The following is a 26237-nucleotide window of genomic DNA, read 5'->3' on the forward strand; positions in this document are numbered from 1 at the left end:
TCATTGTCGTAATGGCTATGAAAATTGTATGATAACGTTTTGTATATTTTGATCTTTATCACAATCAATTTCGAAGCATATAAGATGGATTATATATTTTTCATTTTAAAATGTGTATGCATTTTATTTTTTCTACCTAGTCATCAGTGCGCGGGTAAGACACTTTATTTAAACGTCTATTCACATAAAATAACATTAACAATGAAATAATATTCAGCGTCGTCTTTTATCTTTTCGTTCTTCTTTTTGGCGTGTTTGACGAGGGCATCTTATTTATATAACAAAAGAGGAATCATAATCATGCGCATGAGCATCGAAATTCAATAAGATGTTAAAACATCTAGTTTGCGAACAGCATGACGCGCTCGTGTCCGTTTGGTCTAAGGTCGGGCACTATATTTAATATGCCATGGTAGACACGTGCTCTGCGTGAGTTTGTTGTAATAAATTATTTTTTTCCTTATATTTTGCCTTATATACCTTAAATAATCAATATCTGGAAAAAATTGATGTGTAAATTGCATTTTGTACATGTCACTCAATAAAGCGTGCAACGTTGTTGTCATGATGCGTTGTAACTTTAGGATAACGTCGACGTCAAATGGTTCCTCTAAAAAAATGTTCGACAATTATGTTGTTTTATCCATTTCGGGATAAACTTTAATGTATGATTGCATATTCGCTCACGCTCTATAGAAACGCCATACATTCCGTTAATTACACAGAAAAGTAAAATAGAAATAGCACGTTATTGCGCGTGTCTCATCTGGCATGGGGCTGCTAGATAAACAAATCCAGCACGCACGTTACCACCGAAAATATATCGATTTCTCGCTTATGTGTAAGTGTGTACAATTCAAAATGATAGAGGTACGCCACTGAAATTGTTGGTCTTGTTGCAAACGTTATCTTTTTCAAGAAAGTGTTAAAAAGTAGAATAAAATTCATTGTTAAACATAATTTTAATACATTTGAATTGGTAGATCAGGAACAAATGAGTTCGATATATAGTTTGGTTTGACTGAAAATGTTATATGTTTCTCTTAAAATACATACCGTCGAGTGTTTAAGTACAATACTTATATTGATGTCTTAAAATTGAGTCAATTGCTTTAAGTGTGTCCATGCTTAAAAGCTGATACAATCTTTAAACCCTCAATAAATGCGTTACTTTGTTGTAAGTCATTAAAAGCCAGTAAAGATGATCCGGAAATGAAGTCAAGTTGCAACATTACAATTATCTTGACTATAATAGCAGCATACATTTGTTATGAACGTTCAATTTGGTTTTCCAGACTGTGGAACATTACGACTCCTAAATACCGACCACATCAATCAAGGTGACGATGTGAGGCTCGAATTTTCTAATATCAGAAGTCAAGACCCAAGTTTGGTCCAATGGTGGAAAAATAGAAATATAATTGTAAATATAGATACCAACTTACAGCGTTTCTCTATTGCCGCTCAACACGGCCGTGTCACGTTGACAATACGTAACGTCAGAGCTGAGGATAACGGTGGATACACTGCGGATTTAGGAAGCATACAGTGTTCACCACCGAGTAATGTTTTAGTTACGGTGAAAGGTAATCAAAAAACAAAAACCCTAAAAGGCGCATGATTTCAATGAAATGTTGAACAATTATGCTCAAATGCTGTTTCAAAAGAGAAGTTTAAACGCTTTCATATCGTATCAGTATATCTTTTTTCAGCCCAGAATTATTAACATATTTTCTACACACTCTCATACTTATTATGTTGTTATTGCTATCGTATGGTCAGTAGAGTTAAAGATTTTAAAGGACATATGACAGAAGCAGAGTAGAGAGTTATCATTAGCATCTGTTTAGATTGTGTTAAACGGATTATATACAGAGATTACACAATTTTCGATAACTTATCATTTATATCTACTGTTGAAAACTATATGTTTCCTTTGAGCTACTGTTCAGTATTGTAAGCGTTCAACATTAGATTTCGTCCAATAAGAAGGCGTTTTGTCTCTAAGATTTTCAATCAATTCCCTTCGGTAAATCAGCAGTCATCCGTTATTGACTTGAATCATATGAGGCGTTTGATATAAACATTAGCTTTTCCTGTTAGTGAGTTTACACAATATACTGTAGATCACTTAAAGCTTAAACAATGTTAGTTTGTACTAACACAAAATTAATGGTAACGCGACTGCGTTTCAACAGACCAATTTTTTTAAAATGTCCAGTTCCAGTCCAGAAACCACAGTCGTTTCGCTGCGCTCCGCTTCCTTAGGTAACTTATTCATGAAAAAAAAAACCTTAATAAACTCTAACCTATACGACGAACTCGAAATAAACAATACGTCAATAGCATGTACGTATAACAGGTTACTATGTCGTTAAAGCTGTAAGTGTATGTTAAGGATGAAAAGAATGTCATTGATAATTATATTAATATGTTTTATTATGTGTCATTACATACAATTTCTTTGCTCAACGGAGGTATATGTGCGAAATTGACTCTTTTCTGGTTCTGTAGTATTTCCTGAATAGAAATTAGAAGGATGTGTTTGAAAATTTCAGTTTTAACAAGGATATGACAAAATTTCCGATATGGGTGTTTGACGAAACATGCATACATGTATTTGAAAGTCGGTGGTTAATACATTCTACATTTCAGAGCCAAAGGTCCTTTCCGTTATTCCCAAATTCCCTGACAACGTTACCATCCCAGAGTTGGATTGTGAACGATGCCTAGTGGGAACGGTTGGCGTCTACATAAACGTGGAATGTATTGTGTTTGGGATTACCCAGACGGACCTGGTAAACAACAAGCTTCCTTAATATTTATTCGCTCACTTTTTTAAACGTTCAACAGACCTCAAAAACACATTTCGATAGGTAGAAAAATAATTAAAAAAATGAATGTACAATTTCGAATCATAAACCAGACTTGGAGTGTTGCTTAACATCTCAGTATTGACTTGCGTATACATGTATAGGGCGGTCATTAACGTTTTTATTATTATATAAAGACATTTTATCTTTTATTTCTATTACTGTCAATGCATCAACACATTTTGAGTCAATTCAATACACTCGTCCTGTGTTTTTAATGTTTAACCGTGTTATGGTCATGTAATGATATTAATTTCATTTGGCTTTGTCATTTGGTGGTATTTGAAAACAGAGTGTAATAACAAGTAATTTTTCGACGTTTTTAATATCGCTCTGTTTAAAAATTGATTCTAAACTAGGGATGCAAACGAATATTCGAATATTTGAATATTCGATCAAACGTTTGGTATTCGAATGTCAAAATTGGTATTGAATTTCGAACATTCGATCTTTTTGAATAAACAGAATAATAAACCTTTTGCCTAAAACTCTGTCGTCATGTATAAAGTTTGTTTGTCTTATTTTTACAACGATTGGCCCTTAATTCCAGAGGAGTGAGTGCGCTGACAATACACTAAACACGCGTCATATGCCATTTAGGAACATATCTTCGGGTACTACAAAAAGTCCCTGTACTAGTTGCTTAATATGATAATAAATGTCTTTTAGACAACTGACGTCAGCAATTGCGATTAAGTTCTGTAAAACTGTATAGAGTAGCGTTATAGGATATATTTTCTCTATTTTTGTACACTAGAAGAGTTTCAATCACCATATATTTTCGTTTTATAATATTATTTTACTAGTTTCCAAGTTTGTTTGGTTTTGCCATAGTTATATACAGTGGAATTTTATTCGATTTGTTTCTTGCTTGTTCAAAATGTTTTACTTCTTTTCTTTCGAAAATGGGAATGGGGAATTTCAGAGGCTGATTTTGGGAAATCCTGTTTCGCCGTGCTACGAAAAATTAGGATCAAAATGCTCTGGCTCACTTTAACGAATAATAATAATAATAATAGTTTACTACAACTTCTTAAATATGTATTTTGGTAATCGAACATTCGAATACTCGATCGGAAGAATTACCGAATATTCGAATATCCATTTTGCCATTCGGTTGCATCCCTAATCTAAACTATCTTAACTTAATACCGTTGATTGTGGTTAATTACCGACAGTTGCCATTCTTAAACAAACAGCTGTATGCAATTTCACCGTTCACACGATACGTGAATGAATATTCCACATGGTATTTTTATTATGTGTTGCTTTCAAAGACCGTCTGGACCGCGTTTCAAGAATATAACGAACTTGGAGTCTAGCTAAGACTTGTCTGTAAGAAATCGTTTGTTGTTTAAAAGTAAATTCAGATACATTTCTGTTACGCTTGAAAGAATGGCACCGAAGAATGTTGATGTTTGTACGTAAGATGATTCTTAAAAGATGTATTAAAAAAAGAAAGAAAACACTCATATAGTGAGATAACTGGTGGATTATATGACCTGTATAAGAGTTTAATATGTATTTATTATAGAACGTGCAATTGACGCTAAGGAAACATGGGCAAGAGGTTCCCAATGTGTCTATCGAGCTTTTTCCATTTTATCGAGCATATTATGCATACATGCCGAGTGAAGATGATACAGATCATACCGTTACTTGTGAGGCTACTAGCGATGGCCAACAGTCGAAAACAGTATCAATAACTCTGCTCGTTTTGCGTAAGTTACTTTAGTTTACCGTAATAACACTGTTATATTACATGAACATATATTAGTAGTAGTATTTACACAATATGATAAAGAATGCAGCAGCGAAACAGAAAGAGTGTGATATAACTTTGCTTAGATTGAAATGAGATGGGCAAGCAAAGAGATTGAACAACGAGATTTTCTAACATCAGATAGGGTCCTTTCTAAAAACGTCACATAATGGTTTAATTGTAAATGAGTGTGTCTCATCAAGAAAATGTTTGCTTGAAGTGAAACTTATTTGCGATAATTAATATTTCATTGTAGGTCAAATAACTGTCCAAATGAATCTTGGCATTCTTTTAGGTCAGCAAAATACCTTGATACGACATTATTATTTTAAATAGATTCAAAGTGTTTTCAATTATTCCTTGTAAAAATATGTACGATGTAGTATATTCATGTATATATATAATGCCTGATTAAATTCAAATTTAGAACAAATGTAATTCATTTTATCATATTCTAATTTGGATTTTATGAAGAAAGAACACGAAAAAAAATAATAAAGTTTCTATTTTTATCAACAGGGAAACCATCCATACCTACAATAATTCTGCCGGAATCAATCAAAGAAGGCAAAAACGCACTCATTTCTTGCAAAACCATAAATGCCAGACCAGAGCCAAGACTTTATTTCATATACAATTCAACATTTAACAATACAAGCAACACATTTTCCAAAATGAAAGACGATAAAACAGTTGATGCTGAAACACTGTTAGAAAACACTTTTAGCAGATTTGACAATACCAGGAATTTAACTTGTTGTGTTGAGTTTAGAGAGTATGACAAAAACACGCCGAAAATGAAAACACATTGCTCGACGTCTGGCATTGATGTGTTGTGTAAGTATAATTTTGCTAAAAGAGTTTGTTGTGTTAAACACATTGAAATGTAAAACTGGATAAAACACATTTATTCGGACAATTTTTTCGGTTCATTCTTGTTCGAAATAGAGCGTAATGATTGTTTATCGTGATTATGTATTAATAAGTAGAAAGTATAAGTATCTTCCATGGCCGAGTGTGTAAGATAGGTTCATTCCGACCCGAGCGTAGGGTGTTTTGCAGAAACGAGGTTTACCGAGTTTCCACAAAACACCCTGCGCGAGGGTCGGGATGAACCTATCTTACACGAGCGGCTATGGTAGATGCTTTTTCTCCCACCTCGGTTAAACAAAATTAAGGAAAAAATGTATTTCTTTGCTGGAACTCTTTTGTGCTTAGTGAAAATAACTGCGTACGGATATGCGATAATTCGTGGTTGTCATGGATATTCGCCGAGGTCTGATCGGTCTTTAAATAGTTCTAAGAAGAGTAAAGCATTATTTCTTGAAAGGTGTGTGAAAACTGTTGTCTGGTGACATTTGAAGCGAGAAATAATTAACTAGCGTTCTAAATATTGCCACAAGACAAGGTTTCCATGATGCGCTACAGACGACAGTCTTTAACAAGGGAGGTAATTACAATGTGGTGACCATAAAAAGAAGTCCCATACGGGCATTTTATCTTCGCTCGTGGGCAAGATAAGAATTTCTAGCAAGGTTAAATTAATGGATCTACTTATCTGAGGTGGGAGAAAACAATGAACTGTATGTACATCTGTTATAAACAACTATGGATAATGTATATATTTATTGAGAATGTGATACATTTTAGAAGTGCGAACTTGTCTTTTATCCCTTTGCACCAAAACTGGTGTACAATTAAAAAAAAAAGAATTACATGCAAATGTCACCACTTAAATTTATTCATTATTGTCACTTAAATATTTGTCAATCAGTCCCACCAAGGTTTATACAGCTTGAAGAATTAGAGAAAACCAACGATGAAGAAGGTAATACCAGTCTCCGGTTGCAGTGTACAAGCGACGTATCTAATCCTGTTAGTAAAATAAGATGGAACATTACGTCCAAATTTGAATATGAATCCTCTCAGGGAAAGGAAAAGGTTGAACAATTATCCGGAAATGTCAGGGCTCAGGTAATTCATCATTGAGCATGTCTTCAACAATATGTTTTATACGTATAAGTAACGTTTTAAGATTAATATTTATTTAAAATGTTGTTATACAAATAATGGCCCCTTGAATCCATCGTTATAGTTTTAAATTGTTTATGACATATTAATTTATGCTAGATTAACGCTTAGTATTTACTGCACTCACGATTTTGTGATTTCATGAATTTATCTGTGAAAAGCAGAAACAAACAGTTAAGCATAAATTTATTTTAGCGGGAAAACGTTTGAAATTCGCTTAACTGTTACTTTATAGCACCATCAATGATTTGTATGCATAATTGGTGTTATTCAGTTTATTGCATGATATTTTCTGAAAGGATACGTTAAATGACATTTGAATGATCCATCGATGTCAATAACACTTACTATTGTATTACAGAATCAATTTTCAATTGATCTATTTCTTTCCCCTTTGCAGATTTTGTCTGCCAATCTCACTCGACATAACAATCGAGAACCAATTTCATGTTACATAGAAAATCCTGTATTCCCAGAAATCAAAATATTCAACACCTATAACCTCAACATTACTTGTAAGTTAACACTTCATTTTTTGTATTTAATGAAAACAACAAAATGATAATTTTAAAATTCAGAACGCCAAACATCAAAAGCTCTTACAACGATCATGTTTGAACGTACAGGGATCTAGGCATATTAGAAACTCAGTAACAAATCCCTAACGATGACCACATTTTAAGGCACTTAGTTTTTGGCATAACTGAATTTCAATCTTCAAAGCTGTTGTAATGACCGTATTTCAAGGCATATGGATTTAGGCGAAATAGAATTCAGCATTCATAGGTTAATCAACGACCCTATTTGAACGAACATGGATTAAGGCCTAACATAAACTCGGCATTTAAAATGTGAACTATGATTATGGTTGAATGAACATGAATCGATGCCTTACAAAAGCATAGCACTAATAATACTGCACATGGACTAAGGCCTTACAGAGACTCTGCATCCAAAACTCTTACAATGTCCATTTTTGTTTACATGGCGTAAAGCCTGACACTCAGCAAATTATTGTGTATTTAGGTTCAACATTATACTAACATAACTGCGGCAATATTGCTCTGTATATGACCATGACCTGATGCTATCAATGGGTCGGTTTTTTAAAAATTATGTTAAAGTTAACAAACATGTTAGCTTATGAGACTAATAGATCACGTTATTAGTATTTCTCGTTTGAAAGATAATAAAGATGTCGTTTATCACGTTTTTTAATAAGTTCTGGGCATTAAGCCAGCTGTTCTATTTCACGCTTTCAGACAAGCCGTTCATCAGTTTTTCTCCCAGTTCCCCAGTTACTTCCTACGTGGATGACAGTATCAGCGTTTTATGCCAATGTGACGCAAACCCACCAGCTAAGATAGAATGGACAAACACTTCTTCTAATAATATAGGTACTTATATGTGTCCCATTATTCTAAGATTGTAGAACGTCTTTTATTTTTATTTTAAAGAGTAAGATGTACACATCAGAGCAATAGGACTATACGCTTGTTAAAAATATGAAAAAAAAATCTAAGGGGAAAGAAGTCATTAGATTTTGTATGTATAACTAACATTTCCTTAATTAGGAAAGAAGACTGAAAATAGCATTGAAATGGACATGCAATTTCACTCAACTGGCCGCCATAACTTCACCTGCAATGCAAGAAACACAATTGGTTCGGCGGTGAATGAAATTTTCATCTTGGTGAAAGGTATGTTCACTTGTATTTTTTTCTATATCTACGTCAGTGAAACATCGATTTAGTATACATTTTTGGCTGAATCATTTTAATGATTGATTGGAATTCTAATATAAAAAGATGATACATTTTGGCGTTTGGGAAAATAATAATGGCTATAAAACGGCTGAAAACAAGCCCTACAACTTCAAATAAATCGCCCATACCAGCCCCTCACTGTATTTAATGTATATTGTCGACTCATTTTTTCTATGTATTTCATGCACCGTCATAACTCTAGCACGACTATACTGGTCGATTGTTAATCGATTTAGATATCAAATATTATTTGTTATAGATAAGTCACTTAAACCAACAATACCGATTCCAAGGCCCACTTCACCATCAACCGGTAAAGACAACTCTTCCTCCTTGTTGATCGGTATCATTTGTGGCTGCCTCGCGGTGCTAATTATAGTAATTTTAGCTGTCGGGTGCCTGGTTTTATCGAAAAGAAGAAAGAAAACCCCGCTGAGAGAAGGTTCTTATAGTGTGCATATTCAGGAGCGACGACCGTAAGTTTTTTTTTCTAATTTAATATTCAGTAAGTCGTTCACATTTATAGGGTCAGATATCGTAGAAAGTTGTATGGTTCTCTAAGTGATTTAATGCAGGCTTGCATTAACACAATTCTGTTCGAATGAGTTGATGTTTGTGTTTCTTTAAATTAACTCATTGTCAACAAACGATCGTAGCCAAGATCAAACATGTACGCCCCTAAAAACTACCAATAACTGAAATTGCCTTAGATCAAATAGAAAACACAAATTCTATACGGATCTAGTAACCTGCATTGATTATGTATGAGACGAACACACTAGTTTATATTGAAGGGCTGGTGTTGATATAATCATAAACTAATCATACTCGCTTATGTCTTTTGCAGGAGTTTTCAACCGCAAGGTAATTGCATGCAAACTGTTAAATTTCAAATGTGACCTTTCATCTTTGATCTTCTGGAATGCTCTCTTTATATTTTAAAGACTTGTGTACCACAAAAATATAAGCATTGCTTCTAGCAGTATTGTCAGTGATTTGCTATTGATGAAATACCATTTTATTTAACAATTAACAAACAAAGCGAATTTTACTGAAGGCACTGAAGGTTAGCGGAAAGGTAATATTACTGACAATAATTAAGATGCGAGCAGACATTTACAAGTTTGAATTCACAAATTCAAGTTAGGAAGTTAATGGGTGCTCTTAGTTTAATTAATCAGTAAAATGTTCAATTCTTCATTTTTGTGAAAAGGTCCTGTGTACGACAATCTGGCTGGTTCAAATCACGGTGATGTTCCACCTGAAGCTATTGCTGAACCGGTTGAGTACGCCTGTGTTGTTAAAAGGGACGAGAGGCAAACTACAAACTCTCTGGTACGTCAGAAAATATGTCTTATATTCCCTGTAGTAATGATCCAGTAGTTAATATATCTGAAACTAAGCTTTGCATAACCTAACACATAATCGTAACGAATTGATGAACGTTTTTGTCTGTTTTATTGAATGTAGGCCGAGGATGGAGCACTTTTCTACGCTGATCTTGATCTACCAACAGAGGATTCCTCGCGAGGGAAGCCTACAGTGAATTTAGACGTCGGAACAACATACGTTTCAATTGATTTTTCTCAAACAGCTAAAATGAAAGGATCTGTGTTTGGCGATTAGTTAAATGAATGTCCACGTGGACAATGACCCGATTACATTTTGTGTATTGATGTAACGTTGCTAGATTTATATATTACACGTGAATCACTTATCCTACTTGGAAAGCTTATTTGTGTTGTTATTTTCAACGTAGTTCTGCTCCTTTTCAATTAGTTGAAATCGATGTCACATTTACCTAATATATAATAAATGTAATCCTATTCAGAGCCGTAGTGCGAACATTAATGATACATTGTTCATGTTCATACAAATAAACTTTTACTTTGCTATATTACAATGTTGTTTTTTTAACTTTGTTTTCCTAATTATATTGTATTAATGTACTCTCATGCAATAACGTTTGATTCTGACCTATATTTCAAAATTTTTGTAGACGTTTCATTTTCTAAACCAAATTAAATATGATCAAAATGTCACAATGTACAATAAAGATTTGCACTGAAGGCAGCAGTGAAACAAAGTCGGATAGCAGTAACGCCGCATTCCTACTGTTTTTATATACTTTCAAATATAATGTGTTACTGATCTCACGATTGTTCTGTCAAAATCTTGGAATCCTTTGACCAATTGTAAAAGTTTCATGTCCTCGCGTTCTTTATCGCAGCAATTTGTAGATGAGCTGTATCATTCATAAGTGTGTCGTGACGTTTCGGGAGTTTTTGGTGCAATAAAACATGACAATGGGCGACAACAAAAACGACAGTAGTTCGCAATGCATGCCAGTACTCTCCCATGTATCTGAGGCATACGTATTTATCTTTTTTGCACATGAAACGCACTACTGCATCCACTCTCCTGTATAAATAACGCGCGCACGGCTATTATCTAGCTTGCACAAAAGCCCACACAAGCTGTTATAGTTCATGTAGGATAAACACATTATCTGCAGTTAACTTTTCTATACTTCGAAATCACTTTTACTACATCCTTTTCGTCCTAAGTGTCGTAAGAAACTATTAATGATTGTGAAAAATTGAGGATAACGTTTGCATTTCTTGATTGATATCACAGTGAGTTTTGAAGCAGCACAGATGGATTATATACTTTTCATTTGTCAAATTGTTTATGTCCTATTTTGTCTACCAAGTCATCGATGTGCAGGTAAGACAGTGTCGTTTACTCATAACATAACATCAAATGTGAAAATATACTTTACATTTTAAGTCTTGTTTTATGATTATTTCCCCTTTTCAAGGCGTGTAGGACGAGGGCATATTGTATTTATATCAGACTGTAAAACTCATGAGAACCACAACAAGCAGGAATGGGTATTGTAGTAGATATTAGACGAATTACATACGTTACAATCGATATGGCTCAGATATAAACATTGAATGGATCTGTGTTGGACGACACATTAAAGCTCTTTAATAACCCATCAAATCAATCAATGTGACGATGTGAGACTGGATTTCTCAATTATCAGTAGTCATAAGACGGGTTTGGTCTGATGATAGAAAAAGAAAGAAAAAGGAAATAGACACCACCTCACAGCATTTTTCAATTTACGGTCAACAACTGTGTGTCACATTGATTACATGAAACGTTACAGTTAAGGATAACAGTGATGATGAATACATTGCGGATTTAAACTGTATTTAATGTGATTTACCTATAATCTTTGTTGTAAACAGCATGTGAATAGTATTATTAAGATCGATATTTATCGTGGGTAAATTATTTAATTCATTCATAATTTTAATTTCGAAAACCCATCATTATACTTTGTCTTTTAAATCTGTTTGTTTTATATGGCTACATTTGAACTGTAAAAGTAAGTCGTTTAAAATACGCATGTAAACGATCTAATTACAATGCATGGGTATCTCTTTGATGCGTCTTAATAATTGAATTCATCTATCCGGGAACTTGTTTAAGCGACTTAATCTTTAAAAAATACTGAAACAAGAAAGTTGTTTGCGCGTATTAGTGAGTCGTAAATGTTGTCATCGTTTTCATATAAAAGGCACACGTACTGCTGTAATCTGTCCTGCATAAAATGCCACATATTGATGTTTAAGTTCATGTAAAAAACAACAAGCACGGCAGTTATTATTCTTGTCTAAAAATCATAAGCACTTTAGTAATTATTCTTGTCTAACAAACATGAGCGCTGCAGTTCTCTTTATTATAGTAAAGGCACAGGCACTGCAGTTTTCATTCTAGTATCATTAAAACAAGCACTGTGGATTCCGTTTTTGTATACCAGCACAAGCACTGCAGTTATCATTCTTGCAAACAAACAATACAGTGCCTATTCTTGTATAAAAGCACATACACTGCAGTTATCATTCTAGTATAAAAAGCACAAGCACTTTTGTGTAAAAGAAATCAAGCACTGGAGTAATATTCTTATATAAAAAAAACCGACAAGGCAGGAATCATTCTTTTATAAAAAAAGCACGAGCCATGCAGTTATAAGTATTGTATAAAAGGACTAGCTCTGCAGTTATCATTCTTGCATATCATAGTATAGCTTCAAAAAGTTAAAGATGCACTCTTAAACTCACATGCGCCAAGGCGCCATTGCAGGTAACATTTATCTTGTTATCTTGCAGTTTAACTTGTTAGTTGTTTTGGTTGATCCGGTAACTGCAAGACAATGAATGACAATGATCACTTGTCTACGACGGTTTATTTGTTTAACTCTTTTAAGAGTTTAAATTCATTTTGATTGCATTTTGTGTGATCTTGCATTTTGTTTCCCATAATGGTAAATGATCAATTCAAAATTGTATTCTATATCATGTTCTATTACTACGCCGGCTATCTGCGAGGAAAGATTATCGAGAAATGAACAACGATTTTTTATTAGAAAAGTAGCGTACAATATTAATATTAAAGACACGTCGTTAGCTGTTGTTTTGGTGTAATTATTCGAAAATGTTGTTATATATATATATATATATATATATATTGGCAATTCGTTAAGATATACACATATTGTTTGTATAAAACTAATAATAAAACAATTAGATATAAAACTAAAACTAACTGTTTCGTGTACAGCATGATGTGGTCGTGTTATCTAAGTCTGAGGTTGGGCACTATATCCATTACGCAATGGTAGGCAGCTATTGGTATAATTTTATAACACATATACACAAAATACAATTTACGAAAAACTTCAAAATCAATTTGTCAACAGTTGGGTGTGTATAATGAGTGCATTGGTTTTAATCGACATACTTTAGAACAAAACTATAATTTGTGTTGAAATACGTTTGCTATCAGAGAGAAGGGTATTGAGGTGCTTTCAACCATAACTCATCTTTTTTATTCCTTAACATAAACAAATGAACTATCAAAATCCTTCCTTTTGATTTGTCGATGATTCAATCTTATACTTTAAATCTACTTTACATCCTGTTCATTTGAAGTGTCGTAAGTAGCAGGAAAAATATTTTTTTCTTTTGTAACATTGTTTATATTCTATTTTATCTACCAAGTCATCAGTGCGCAGGCAAGACACCTTATTTAATGACGTTTACACATATCAATAACATCAAATGAGTTTATTGACTGTACATTTTATAGTCGTCTTTAATCATTATTTCCCTCTTCATGTGTGTTTGACGAGCGCATATTGTATTATATCACACTGAATGAATCAGTATCATGAACCGCAATTACCGTAAGATGGAAGGATCGTGTCATTCATTGCCTCGAATACAAATAGATTGGTCGCGTTTATCTCGTGACATGATGCCTTAAACTGACAACTATAAGAAAAGCCGACTCCTTCCATCCTCGTTTCAGACAGGGTTTGCTTTAAATGTTTCTATATATTATGATGTATTTGAGAGGCCGCATTTGGTTTAAAGACAAAAAGTCTGATGATTATACATTCCATTTTATACATTTTTGCATACATTTTCTTAATCAAGTGTTTTTGTACAAAAGAAAATCTCTTTTTTCTGAATATAATAACACAAGTTTTTTGATAGACCATGAATAAAATTTGATTTGTGTTTAGACAGGGGCATGATATGTGATATCTCAGAACAGATACCGTTTTATATATAAGGGGTAATACGGAGATTGATGGTAAAAAATAGTAAATTGCTTTATGTGCTACCATGAAAAAAAATGATAATATAATATTTAAAACCCTAAAAAAGTACGTTGTTATTGTTTCATGGTATTATAAATCTATCAAAAAATGATCCACAAATAAAGTCCAGTTATAGTATTAATAATGTTATAAGTGTCAATTATCTTGACTATAGCACTATGTATTTGTTATCAAATGTTCAACTTGCTTTTGCAGAATGTGGAACATTACGGGCCTTAAACACCGACCACATAAATCCAGGTGACGATGTGAGGCTAGAGTTCTCAAATATCAGACGTCATGACACAAGTTTGGTCCGATGGTGGAAAAATAGAACTATACTTTTAGACACCAACCTGCAGCGTTTCTCTGTTGTCGTTCAACAAGGTCGTGTCACGTTGACAATAAGTAACGTCACAGCTGAGGATAACGGCGGGTACACTGCGGATTTGGGAAACAGATTGTGTTTACCACCGATTGAAGTTTTAGTGAAGGTGAAAGGTAATAAAAAAAATAAATAATAATAATAATAATAATATTTCATTTACATATATTATGTGGTATCTGTGTTGTAAAGTGCATGATTCACCATGAATGAATGCATGAATGGAATGTTCAAATGGTACTTAAGTGTCGTTTGAAAAAAAAGATTAAACCATTTATATCTTATAAATGTTTATCATTTTTCTGCACAGAATTGCTTAAAATATATGTTTCTACACATCCTCATACGTATTCTGTCGTTATTGCTATCATAAGGTCAGTATCGATAAGGATCTATAAAGACAGATGACAGACGCATAGTAGAACAGTATCATTGATATATATATTGATCATGTGTAAATGATTATCTACAGAATTAATCAATAAAATATTCCATTAAAAACTATCAATATTTAGCTACAGTACTGTTAAATATTTCAAAGGGTCAACATTATATATTGTTCAATAAAAAGGCAGTACTTCTCCAGATTTCCAAATACATTTATTTTAGAAAATCAACAGTCAGCCGTTCGGAAAAAAAACAATGGCTAATACAGAATGTCGGCAGTTAACACAAATTAGTGAAACTAAAAACTTAAAGATTGCTAGTTTGTACTTACTTAAAATAAACGGTTATGCAACTACATCGCATCAAACCATGTATGGTTGTGATTACATATTAAAAGTATTAACTGTAAAAGTAAGTTGTTTAAAAACCGCGTACAAACGAGCTAGTTCCTATGACTTATAATCTTTTGTTAAGCTTGTTTATGGTTCGGTTAACCTATTATGTATCTCGTTTAGTTGCTGCAACGAAACAGTTTGTCGTTGATTGGAGTTTTTGATTCGTGAAAGAGTAATTGAGTCGATATAATGTACTAAGAAGTTATCCAATCGCTTTTATAAATAGTTCTTAACAATGTCTTAGTTGGTTGAATTAAAAAGGTAAGTTGATAATGGTTGAATCATTTTGAACCATTGGGATGGCAGTATCTTTAAAATATTTGATTACAATATTGATCGGCGTTTTAGGTACAATGATAATTGCATAAAACATGAAGCGAAATGGAGTGTATGATTACTTTGTGACGTTGTCGTCATGCTTCTATGACAGTGCCTGAAAAAGAAGGAAGGTATATGCCATAAATAACACACATTTTTGAGAAATGCAAAAGTCGTTTTGTTTTAAAATTGACCTTGACTGTTACCAAAGAAAACAAGAAGAGCTTTGAATGTTGACAGACATTTGTCTGTAAATCAAGGAGAACAAGTAACCATTAATCTTAGCCTTAGAACTTATCATAAACAACGCTTATTGTTATTTCTCAGATTCGTTGTTATGGGGGTAGTCTTTATTTATTTGTAACTTAATACGTTCAACAATCATCTGTTTATCGAAACTGCAAAGCCAACGTGACTGTCTTGCATTAGAGACAAGCCCATGTAAGATTCCCTTGAAGAAAAAAAATAACAACAAAAAAATGAATAACGACAATATAATATTAAATGTGGCGAAGAAAATATTAATTTAAAACTAACTCCAGTGACAATTTATTTCAGCTAGTAAATAAACGAAGGGGAAAGCAATATTTCAAAAACTGAAAAAATAATGTTGCTCGTATTTATAATGTTGAAATTTCTCATGCATACATATTTTAGCGGGAGGGGCAAACAAAGTTCGGGGACATCTTGTCAGTAAACAAAACTCGTTTCAACCATTTTAAACGTTATACTTTATTAAGAGGTCTTGAACGTTTCAATATAATAAAAACAAATAAACAATATCCATTACGTATTAAACTGTCACTGTAAAGGTATGTTAAGGAAGACAAGAATACCATGGATAAATATATTGATATACGTTATTATGTTTTGTATCAAACAATTTCGTTGTCATTGTTAACGTTTATATCCTTACATAGCCTGTCTTAAAATATCATAAAAAGTAATACCAAGCTGAACTTAAGATTTGCCCAATGGAAGTGTCTGTGCGAAATTGAAAACACATGTCTGTCTGTGTTATTTTTGAATAAAAAGCCGAATGCTTCATTTTTAAACAAGATGCGACATACTTTCGACAAAGGTGTAATGACAAAACAAGCATACATATAGTTGAAACATAAGTTGGTGGTTAGTACGTTGTGCAATCGTGATGTTTATTTCAGAGCAAAAGGTACCTTCCATAAATCCCCAGTTCACTGACAGCGTTAACATCCCAGAGATGGATTGTGCAAAATGCCTGGTTGGAACTGTTGGCGTCTACAACAAAGTTGAATGTATTGTGTTTGGATTTAGCGAGAAAAACATGGTAACAACTTTTTTCTCGTAATATTTATTAAACCACTTGTTATTAATGGTTCCTCTATTTTTAAAAACAATTAGAGATATTTGAGTTATGACACAGATAAATCATGTTACGCTCAAAAGTGGATTTAAAGAATGGCACTGAAGAAAAGCATAACTCTGTGTCTTTTTTTCTTTTCTTTTTTCTTCTGTTAAATGCACTTTTTATACACAAATTAATGTAATGTTTGAAAGTTAGACAATGCTAAAGATATACAATAGAATCTTACGAAACTCATAGTTTGTTATTTCTGCGTGGTACCATTAACTATATGTGAGTTTAATATGTACTTGTTGAAGAACATGGAGTTGAAGCTGAAGAAAAATGGTCAAGATGTACCCAATGTGACTATGGAATGTACCCCTTTTTATCGAGCATTTTATGCATACATGCCAAGTGAAGAAGATAAAGATCACTCCATTATTTGCGAGGCTACTAGAGATGGCCAACATTCGGAAACAGCATCAATCACTCTTGTCATTCTGCGTAAGTTCTTTAAATTTAATCATATTATATAACATGAAATAAAATTAATATTATGTGATAAAACAACAACAGAGAGACAGAAACAGTGCAATGAAACATTGTTTAAATTCATATCAAAAAGAGAAAGCAAAGAGATTGGGCCAGGAGCTTTTTCAACATCAGTTACGGACATTTCTCAAACGTCACATTATGCGTAAGTTATTAATAAACGTGTCTTATCATGGGATACTTCGCTTAACGTCAAAACGATTTGGCGATAGTATATATTTTATTATTGTTCAATTGATTCTCACTGTGTATTTTGGCATACTTTTAGGCAAACTCCCCTGATACGTCAATATTATTATAAAGCGAGACATATATATATTTTAACGATTTCAAGAACCAATTAAGAACGACGTTACATATTCAGATAACAACTAACCAATAAATACGAATTCAATACATTTCATTATATTTTCATTTAGATTATAAGAAGGAAGAAAATAAAAAATAAAAAATTACTTAATTAAATTGATATTTTGATTTACAGGAAAACCATCGCGTCCTACAATTATATTGCCGGGCTCAGTTAAAGAAGGAGAAAAAACACATATTACTTGCAAAACCTTCAATGCTAGACCGGAGCCAAGACTCTACTTCATGTACAATGCAACAACTTACAATACAAGCAACAACTTTTCCCAAATGAAAGGCGATAAAACAGTTGATGCTGAAACAATATTAGAAAACACTTTCAGTCGATATGACAATTCCAGGAGTTTAACTTGTTGTGTTGAGTTTAGAGAGTATCACACAAACACTCAGATAATGAAAACTCATTGCTCGACTTCTGGCATTGATGTTTTATGTAAGTATATCAGAGTAAATGAGTTTCCTATGATGAACAGTGAGAATGGACTGACAAAACAATATATTAATACGGAAAATAGCAAAAACTATGAACAGTTTGCTTATATTTCAAATATACAAAGTACAGTGTGTAAATCACATGTTTATAAGAATGCGATATAACTTCAATATGTAGACTAGAAACCGATCACTTGCACCGAAATTGGTGTGAATTTTATTAACTAAATTGAATGCATATGTCCCCACATGAATTAAATCATTCTGGTCACTTAAATATTGTATTATTTCTTCAACCAGTCCCACCGAAGTTTCTACTGCTTGAAGAATTAAAGAGAACCAACGATGCAGAAGGTAATACCAGACTCGTGTTCCAGTGTACAAGCGACGTATCTAATCCAGTTAGTAGAATAAGATGGAACATTTCGTCAAATGTGAATAATTATGAAACCTCCCATGAAAAGAAAGAAGATGAAGAATTGTCTGGACGTATAAGGACTAAGGTAATACATAATTGAGAACTATTTAGTTATATGTTTGTGTAACAAGTAGCGTTTTACGATTAAAGCGTAAATCGTTCATTAATTAAGTGAATATATAAGGACTAAGGTAATTGATAATTGAGGACTGTTTATTTTTTATGTTTTTACTGACACGTTACGCCCGACGCTTACAACGTTATTCTAAATGAAGTAATGCAGACACGTCACATTGAGTTCACTATACGGCGTATAATTTGTAAAAGTAAAACATGACGGTTTTATGTTTTATATAACGCTTATTGTTTATTACCCTTTACAGAGTGTGTGTTAATAAAATAAATAGCGTCAAGCAGAAGTAAATAGTTTAGTTTATTATGTAAGCGGGGAAATTACCCTTGGTTGTTACTAAAATAACAAAATGACGCCATGTTTTGAAGGTCAAGGAAGTTTCATGCTGTGTTTTGTGTAAAACATGTTTTGACATGACACCAATTACTAGTCTGACAATTTCCAAAAATATGTCTTTTTATATATGTCTATATACCTTTTTTTCAGCTTGCTATATTTAGTTTATTATATAAATCAAAATGTGTATTGATCCATTAAATATCGCTTTACAAGCTCAAAGTTGAATCGTTGATGTTCCTTGGCCATTTGTAGATTTTATCTGCCAACCTCTCACGACATAACAATGGAGAAACACTATCGTGTTTCTTGGAAAATCCGGAGTTTCCAGAGATCAAAGTAATGGAAAAATATAAACTTAACATTACATGTAAGTTATTACTTAGCATTATTTGATAATCTTTATTTGATGGTTACTATAACATGAATATTTAAAACCAAAATGCAAAACACTCAGCATCGACAGCTGCGTGAACTTTAAAGAGTAAACACAATCCTGAACCTTGTCATCGAATGTAAAGGACATGTATATTGTTTATAGTTGCCTGCCTAATTTTTATTTTACTGAAACAACATTATTAGGCGGTCTATGAAATTAACTGATTGTTGGCAATATATCGTACTTTTCTTCAATCTAAGTTTCTACCTAAGAAAGTATGTAATAAAAGTGAGATTATATTCAGTTAACGAGTTTGTCTGTAAAATTTCTACTTTTATAAATATTTATCTTAATACTTATTGTATCATCAGAACCCACATCGGGTGTGTAACCTCCTTCAACCCATGCGTACCAACTACCTTACTGTCTCTCTGCCTAGCAAATTATCTAAATCTGTTGTTCATTTCTTTATACCAAATAGTGCCAATTCTAACTTTTGCGTAACTCGTACCACCCTCTTGAATACCAATAACTCCTAAAAAACACTAAATGTTGCATACCAAAAGTGAGTTCCCCTTCAGTCACATTCCGTTTACACTATTTGACCGTGAAGAAGAGCAATGGTCAAGAAGTAAATTCCCTTTTCCGTTTTTAGACAAACCATTCATCAGTTTTACATCTGATAAATCCGAAGTAAGGTCCTTTGATGACAGTGTTAACGTGTTATGCCAAGTTGACGCGAACCCATTTGCGAAGATCGAATGGCTGAACACGTCTTTGAAAGAGATAGGTATGAGTTTGATCTGATATACCATAGCAAATTATAATTGTTGCCCATGTGTTTTTGTTTGAAAAACACAGGTACATACTTTTTGGGGGAGTACTTTAAGTATTTACCTGAAACGTTTTATTAATATTTATGGTTATTATAACAATGTCACTTGCACCGGCTGAACAGTTATTATGGTTTTAGGACTCTCATAGCCATACTGGACGAATACTTGATAATCCAGAATATTGGAAATATAAGGAAATATACTCAGTAGGGAGAGACTTCGGTCAATCAGAAAACTTGAAATAACAAAATAAGCAACAACTTTTAATAACGTTCATTTAATATCGAAAAGGTTTTTAATGTCAAATGATCATATTGATAATTGTTTGTAACTATCTACCATTGACAGATACAGGTACCTATTGTTCAGTGGTATCATTTTTCTGAACAATCACAACAATTTTGCACAATATTTGACTTACCAATGAAATGTGTTTTATAACACAATGCAAGTTTATAACACAATGTAACATATATTCATTATAATAAAAACTGAACATAATGTACAAACCTGCTTTACAAAAACTTTCAAAATATTTTCCAGGTAATAAAACAGAAAGCAGTCTTGAATTAAAGATACGAGTTAACTCAAGTGGCCATTATAATTATACGTGTATGGCAGAAAACACAATTGGCTCGGCAGTAAATGCAATTGCTGTCTTCTTTGTCAAAGGTAAATATGTGTTTGTTTTAAGTGTTGCTTTGTGGTGCATTTATTCAAGTTTCACATACACATAAACAAATCATAAAAGTCCTCCTTATATATACAAATATACAAAAACTGATTAAATAACGCAATTGAATCCAATAAAATATACAATTAGAAAATGTTTTCGTTTCCGGTAAAAAGCGCATAAAGTGCAATTTGTTCACAAATATTCATTTCTTCATTTTTATGTTTATGCATTGAATAAGGCGGATGAAGAATCTGACTTATGCTTTGTTTGTAGATCAGCGACTATCGACACCAAGCGCTCCTCATTTTAATGACGTCTCATCCTCCATGTTGATCGGAATTATTTGCGGTAGTGTGGCTGTTCTGATTGTCGTTATTTTAGTAGTCGCATACGTGATAGTATCAAAAAAGCGACAGAATACACCGAAGTGCGAGGAGTATACTGATTTACAATTTCAGGAACCAAATTTGTAAGTCTAGAGTATTATTTGTTTTTATACTGTCGATATTTTAAGCATAATTGGTCCATACATCAACATGATTTGACCAAGTTTTTTCTTTTTGGAAATTCGACATTGTTTTCATTCTAGAAATTCTTTGAAAATATTTTGGGCTTTTATCTTCAGAGTGCAATATAAAAATGATAAACTGATGTATAACACTGGAATTCGCTTAAACAAAAATGCTTAAATGTGTATTTTGCAGATATATGCAGCCTTTAGGTAAATGCATGTCGAGTATTTAAGAAAGGATGAGAAACATCTGCATGTCGAGTATACTAGAAAGGATGCGAAACACCACGTGTAAGGGTACCTTAGGATTGTTTGGGCACTACGTTGTACACGTTTAGAATTACCTTTCCGAAAGCAAAGAAAAGGTATAAATGGGAATTTCAAAAACGACTTTTTAAACTCAACTGCCACTTACACAAGTACACGAACGTGTTTCGCAACCTCTCTTTTATTTCTTTATAACCACCTCATTGATTGTATTTATTGTTTTACCACGCATATTACGAAGGATGATACAAAATTACGTGGACTTGTCATACCACTTTAAAACACAAAACAAAGTTCAAACTGAAACAGGTGAACACATGTTAATCCATGTTTGTTTATTACAGAATAATAGTAGTTTAACAAGAGCCAAGTCGGGATGTCCAGAACGTCGATTTGTCAGGTTTAAATGTTTTGGGGAGATAATATTCATGATTAATGAAACTTATATAACATAATAACAGATAAACACGACAAGCATAGCTTTAATCATTTTTTCAATTAAAATGCTCCGGTTGTGTTTGTTTTACGATAAAACACGTGTCATATGATAACCATTTCATTTACGGAGTCGTGATTTGAAATGGAGTCAAACGAGGGCTAATATCCCGTTGAAATTAACATAAATATATTAGTTTAAATTAAGAATATTTCAACGCTGATTCGTATTTTGTAGACAAAGGACTAAATATAAAACATGAAATATATGTATAAAATAAATCAATGCATGCTTAAGCGATAATAACAGTCCACGCAATTTTTTATCACCAGTCGTTATGTATACGCAGACGAAGAATGTTTTTACTTCATAATGTCTTTCTTTTATGTAGAATATTTTATATCAAAAAGGAAGTCGCCATTATGCGACATTTTGATTGATTTGTAATAATTGTATTGCTTTTGACATGCCGTGATATATAACTAGCGCTGTTAACTTAACGTCTTACTACGATAGCCTTTAAAACGCAATACTGTAAACCTTATTTTCAAATACTATTTAAAAGAGTAAATTACTTGTGGTTAGTCAAGTCTATATATATATATATATATTATATAGTCACTAAATAATTATATGTATAACAAGACTTATTTAAACAAAATAACATTATGTGTTGACCATTCAGTGTTTATTCTTTTTTTTTATTGATACAACCAGGTCCTGTGTATGTCACCAGTGATGGTTCACAGTCCACTTATGGCCAACAAACACAAACTTATGATAGTGTGGAGTGAGCCGATCACGGCCAGTTGCATGATGCATGCAGGTAAAAAAAGCCAATAATATCACATATCGGATAGAATACAAACATTATTATAAAAAAGAGCATTTACGACTTACACGGGATGCTACCTAAGGCATACGCAATGGCATAACACTACTGTCTATGAAGTTAGCATTTAGTTATCAATGTTTATTTCCCATGACATTAACCGTTTTCATACTGTCTTGTCCGCTGGGAATCTCCTAAACCCCTTTAATGATTTACATACATCTAGTGTTACCTATTAATCATATCGAGGTAATGAATTGAGTCATGTACCTGTACATAGCATACCACCATATATCGTTATAATGCAGATGACATATTGAATGAACTTTATCTATTTATCTGTATTGTAAAGAAAATGGACAAACTTTGTTATGAATGCTTATCAATTTGTCTCCTATCTATTTCAGTAATTGCTATTGCAATAGTAGCCTTTCTTCACATCGTCATTTATCATACTGCAAGAAACTTAATTAATTTCATTACAGGTCCATGAAGAAACTCAAGTCCACGTTAAATGCTTTATCTTCCTACAGACACTTCTTCTAAACACCAGCCACCAGTGCAAGTAACACTCCAAAATGACGCTGTTTCTTTCTGTCGACTGACAGCCGACTGATAGGGACGTAACTGGACTTTAATTGATGTGAAGGCCCAGTATGCTAAGGGGTCACGCAAACTCATGCTTAACATAAGCCCTATTTGCTGTTGCAGTTGGAAGATTATAGATAAATTTTACAAAAAAACCTGCTTAAATGCTGTATTATCCAAACTTTACTCACGACCGTATGAACGGGTTTGTAAAAAATGTAAAACTCCATAGACAATATTTTATTACATGTAATCATTTTTTACAACGACAAGATTATAAATTATCTATGAGATAATTTGTATAAAATATTAGGGATAGAACATTTCAATCGGTTTCGTAAACATGAACCGTGTACTCAGTTATTGCAATTATTGTGAGGATTCATTAGATTCTGCTTTAATGAAAACATGCAACTATTTCAAGATGTGCCCAGTTACATTGATACATTATGTAATTGAATTAAAGCACAATTATTTAAGACATATTGATACATCTAAGAACCATTTTATTTAAAATGAATTATTACTTTAAGTTAGGAGTCATTTTGTGATCTAATATGGAATATACAGGCCAAAGAACTCAATGGCATATGTTTTCCTGCGCCCAGTATAATCCATATCGGGTCACCTTCTAGCTTCGTAATGAATTCATCACATCAGAAACCTGTATACATTGATCACTGTATTGGAAAGGTTTCATTTTTTTCATCGGAATGGGAAAATACACGTCATTTTGGTACGGTATAATGATTAGTGACTCAATATGAAACAATATGGAGTCACCACGTGTCCAGTCCTTAACAAATGGCGTTGCATCAATTATTTTGTATGCGTGATATACGTGTTTGAGTTAGAATATGGCGTCGTTGCATTAAAAGGTATACACAAATGTATCTATTGATGCGACATTTATCTCACATTGATGTCTCAAATGCAGGGTGTTCAATGACGGTTTCACAAGAATAAATGAGATTATTTATCATTCCGTTTAAATATTTCTGTTACATATGTGAAGGCTGTGTACAGAGTCGATATGTTTATGTTCAAATTGTTTAGTCATCTTGTTTGTTTTTCATGTTTGTACTTCATATATGCTTCTTTATATTCATGGAAGATAAAAAGAACAAAGTTCAACGTAGAAATTGTTGTCCATTTTGAAAGCATTTTTAAGGGTCTATAGCTCTTTGATAAGGTTGTATGACCCGTTGTGAACTATGAAACGATGTCAAGTACATTGGCCACTGTCAAACATATTGAAAATCGCACAACAATTTACTATTGATGGTCGCAACAACATAGCTATGTACAATAATTCGCCTTTGTGGTCTTTGTATTGATACTTGTAACTTAAGACTGTGTCATGATATGGCCTCGTCCCTGTTTATTTTGTATTATTGGTGCCATTCAACAAGACTATCGTTAAATGCTAGTTTGTGTAACAGTTGAAACAAATATGTTTATTTTGTATTCCAATCGTTTTTGTTATATGAACGAATAAACAATGCAGCCGTTGTTCTTTTTATGGCGTGTATGTTTGTAAATTGATATGGAAAAAAAATGCTTTTCAAAAGGCAAACACTATATCAGATAGTTAATTGATAAGCCAATAGCCCATTTCACAGTGGTCCGATTAAACATCGGATAATTCCGTTATTTCAAGTTACATGGCGAATAAAAACATGACGGTATTCGCCAATCAAATGCTGGGATAATTCCTGATAGTAAACAAACATGTGTCATATCAAAATATCAATTCCATCAGTTTTAGTAAGGAATTTATGTAGATATTATTATTTACGACTTTGTCGGGATCGCCCGAATTTCACAAACACATTAAGCTTATTTACTAGTGGCCGGCTTGAATCACAGCAATAAATTTCCTGGAATATAAAATGTAGTCATAACCCGTATAGTGATGTCTTTTCCCTATCAAAAAGTTCGGTACAAATACGTCATCCTCGACAACGTCAAAGTTTGCTCTTCGTTGTCTAACAAACCGGCACGTAACGACATTGGTTTACAAAGGTGTATATCATTACACAGAAGTCGATGAAATATCAAAACTTATTTAACTCGAACTTGTTTATTGACAACCCCTTTCCGAACACTATTTGGGCATAATTACACACGTTCAAAACTTAGTTTTACAATTTTGTTTACCGTTGTAAGTTGATTTGAGACGTTCTATAGTCATCAGTTTATGCCAGCATATGATTAGCCAGAAAATAAGTTTTAGTTTTAAATAATTCTAATGTGAACATATAAATTAGTATTGAGGCCTTTATTTACTAGATTCGGAAACTTATACAGCAAAGGTAATTAGACGTCCACTTCATGGAGATATAGTTAATGTATAATTCACAAAAAAAATCGAAATTATGTTTATAACCACACAACCAGTAGTTTTATATTTAGTTACCAATTAATAAAATAATTTGTGAATGGATGTTTATACAACGGTACAAAATGTGCCTTTATCCGGGTACAAAAGGAAATGGTTATTTGTTAAACATTTGTCGCCAGGAAAACAAACTGAGGAGAAGCAAGTTTT

General features: G+C 32.9%; 1 protein-coding gene across 5 annotated transcripts; it reads left to right on the forward strand.

The window, feature by feature from the left end:
- Positions 1-25208, forward strand: LOC128234347 (uncharacterized). Of its 5 annotated transcripts, none has more exons than XM_052948531.1 (21): positions 1-154; positions 1296-1586; positions 2656-2798; positions 4408-4594; positions 5155-5472; positions 6410-6609; positions 7067-7181; positions 7929-8063; positions 8241-8366; positions 14329-14613; positions 16761-16903; positions 17239-17425; positions 17958-18275; positions 18575-18777; positions 19417-19531; positions 20196-20330; positions 20920-21048; positions 21326-21521; positions 21757-21773; positions 22984-23092; positions 23584-25208. In XM_052948531.1, exons 1-20 carry the CDS (start codon positions 85-87, stop codon positions 23058-23060), a joined length of 3390 nt encoding a protein of 1129 aa, XP_052804491.1. In that variant the 5' UTR covers positions 1-84; the 3' UTR covers positions 23061-23092; positions 23584-25208. The 5 variants fall into 5 exon arrangements, 4 of the variants coding, with proteins under 4 accessions (XP_052804491.1, XP_052804492.1, XP_052804493.1 ...); XM_052948532.1 differs by having other exon boundaries at positions 5155-5202; XR_008260933.1 differs by lacking the exon at positions 21757-21773.
- The last annotated feature ends 1029 nt before the right edge of the window (positions 25209-26237 follow it).

Source organism: Mya arenaria, chromosome 5 (genome assembly GCF_026914265.1).
Source record: "Mya arenaria isolate MELC-2E11 chromosome 5, ASM2691426v1".
Taxonomy (NCBI): domain Eukaryota; kingdom Metazoa; phylum Mollusca; class Bivalvia; order Myida; family Myidae; genus Mya; species Mya arenaria.

Excerpts from the sequence above, each read along its gene's own strand:
- LOC128234347 (XM_052948531.1), top strand. The coding sequence starts at position 85 with ATGGATTATATATTTTTCATTTTAAAATGTGTATGCATTTTATTTTTT. Across the intron at positions 7,182-7,928 it reads CTATAACCTCAACATTACTT|ACAAGCCGTTCATCAGTTTT; the intron begins GTAAGTTAACAC and ends TCACGCTTTCAG. Across the intron at positions 16,904-17,238 it reads GATTTAGCGAGAAAAACATG|AACATGGAGTTGAAGCTGAA; the intron begins GTAACAACTTTT and ends TACTTGTTGAAG.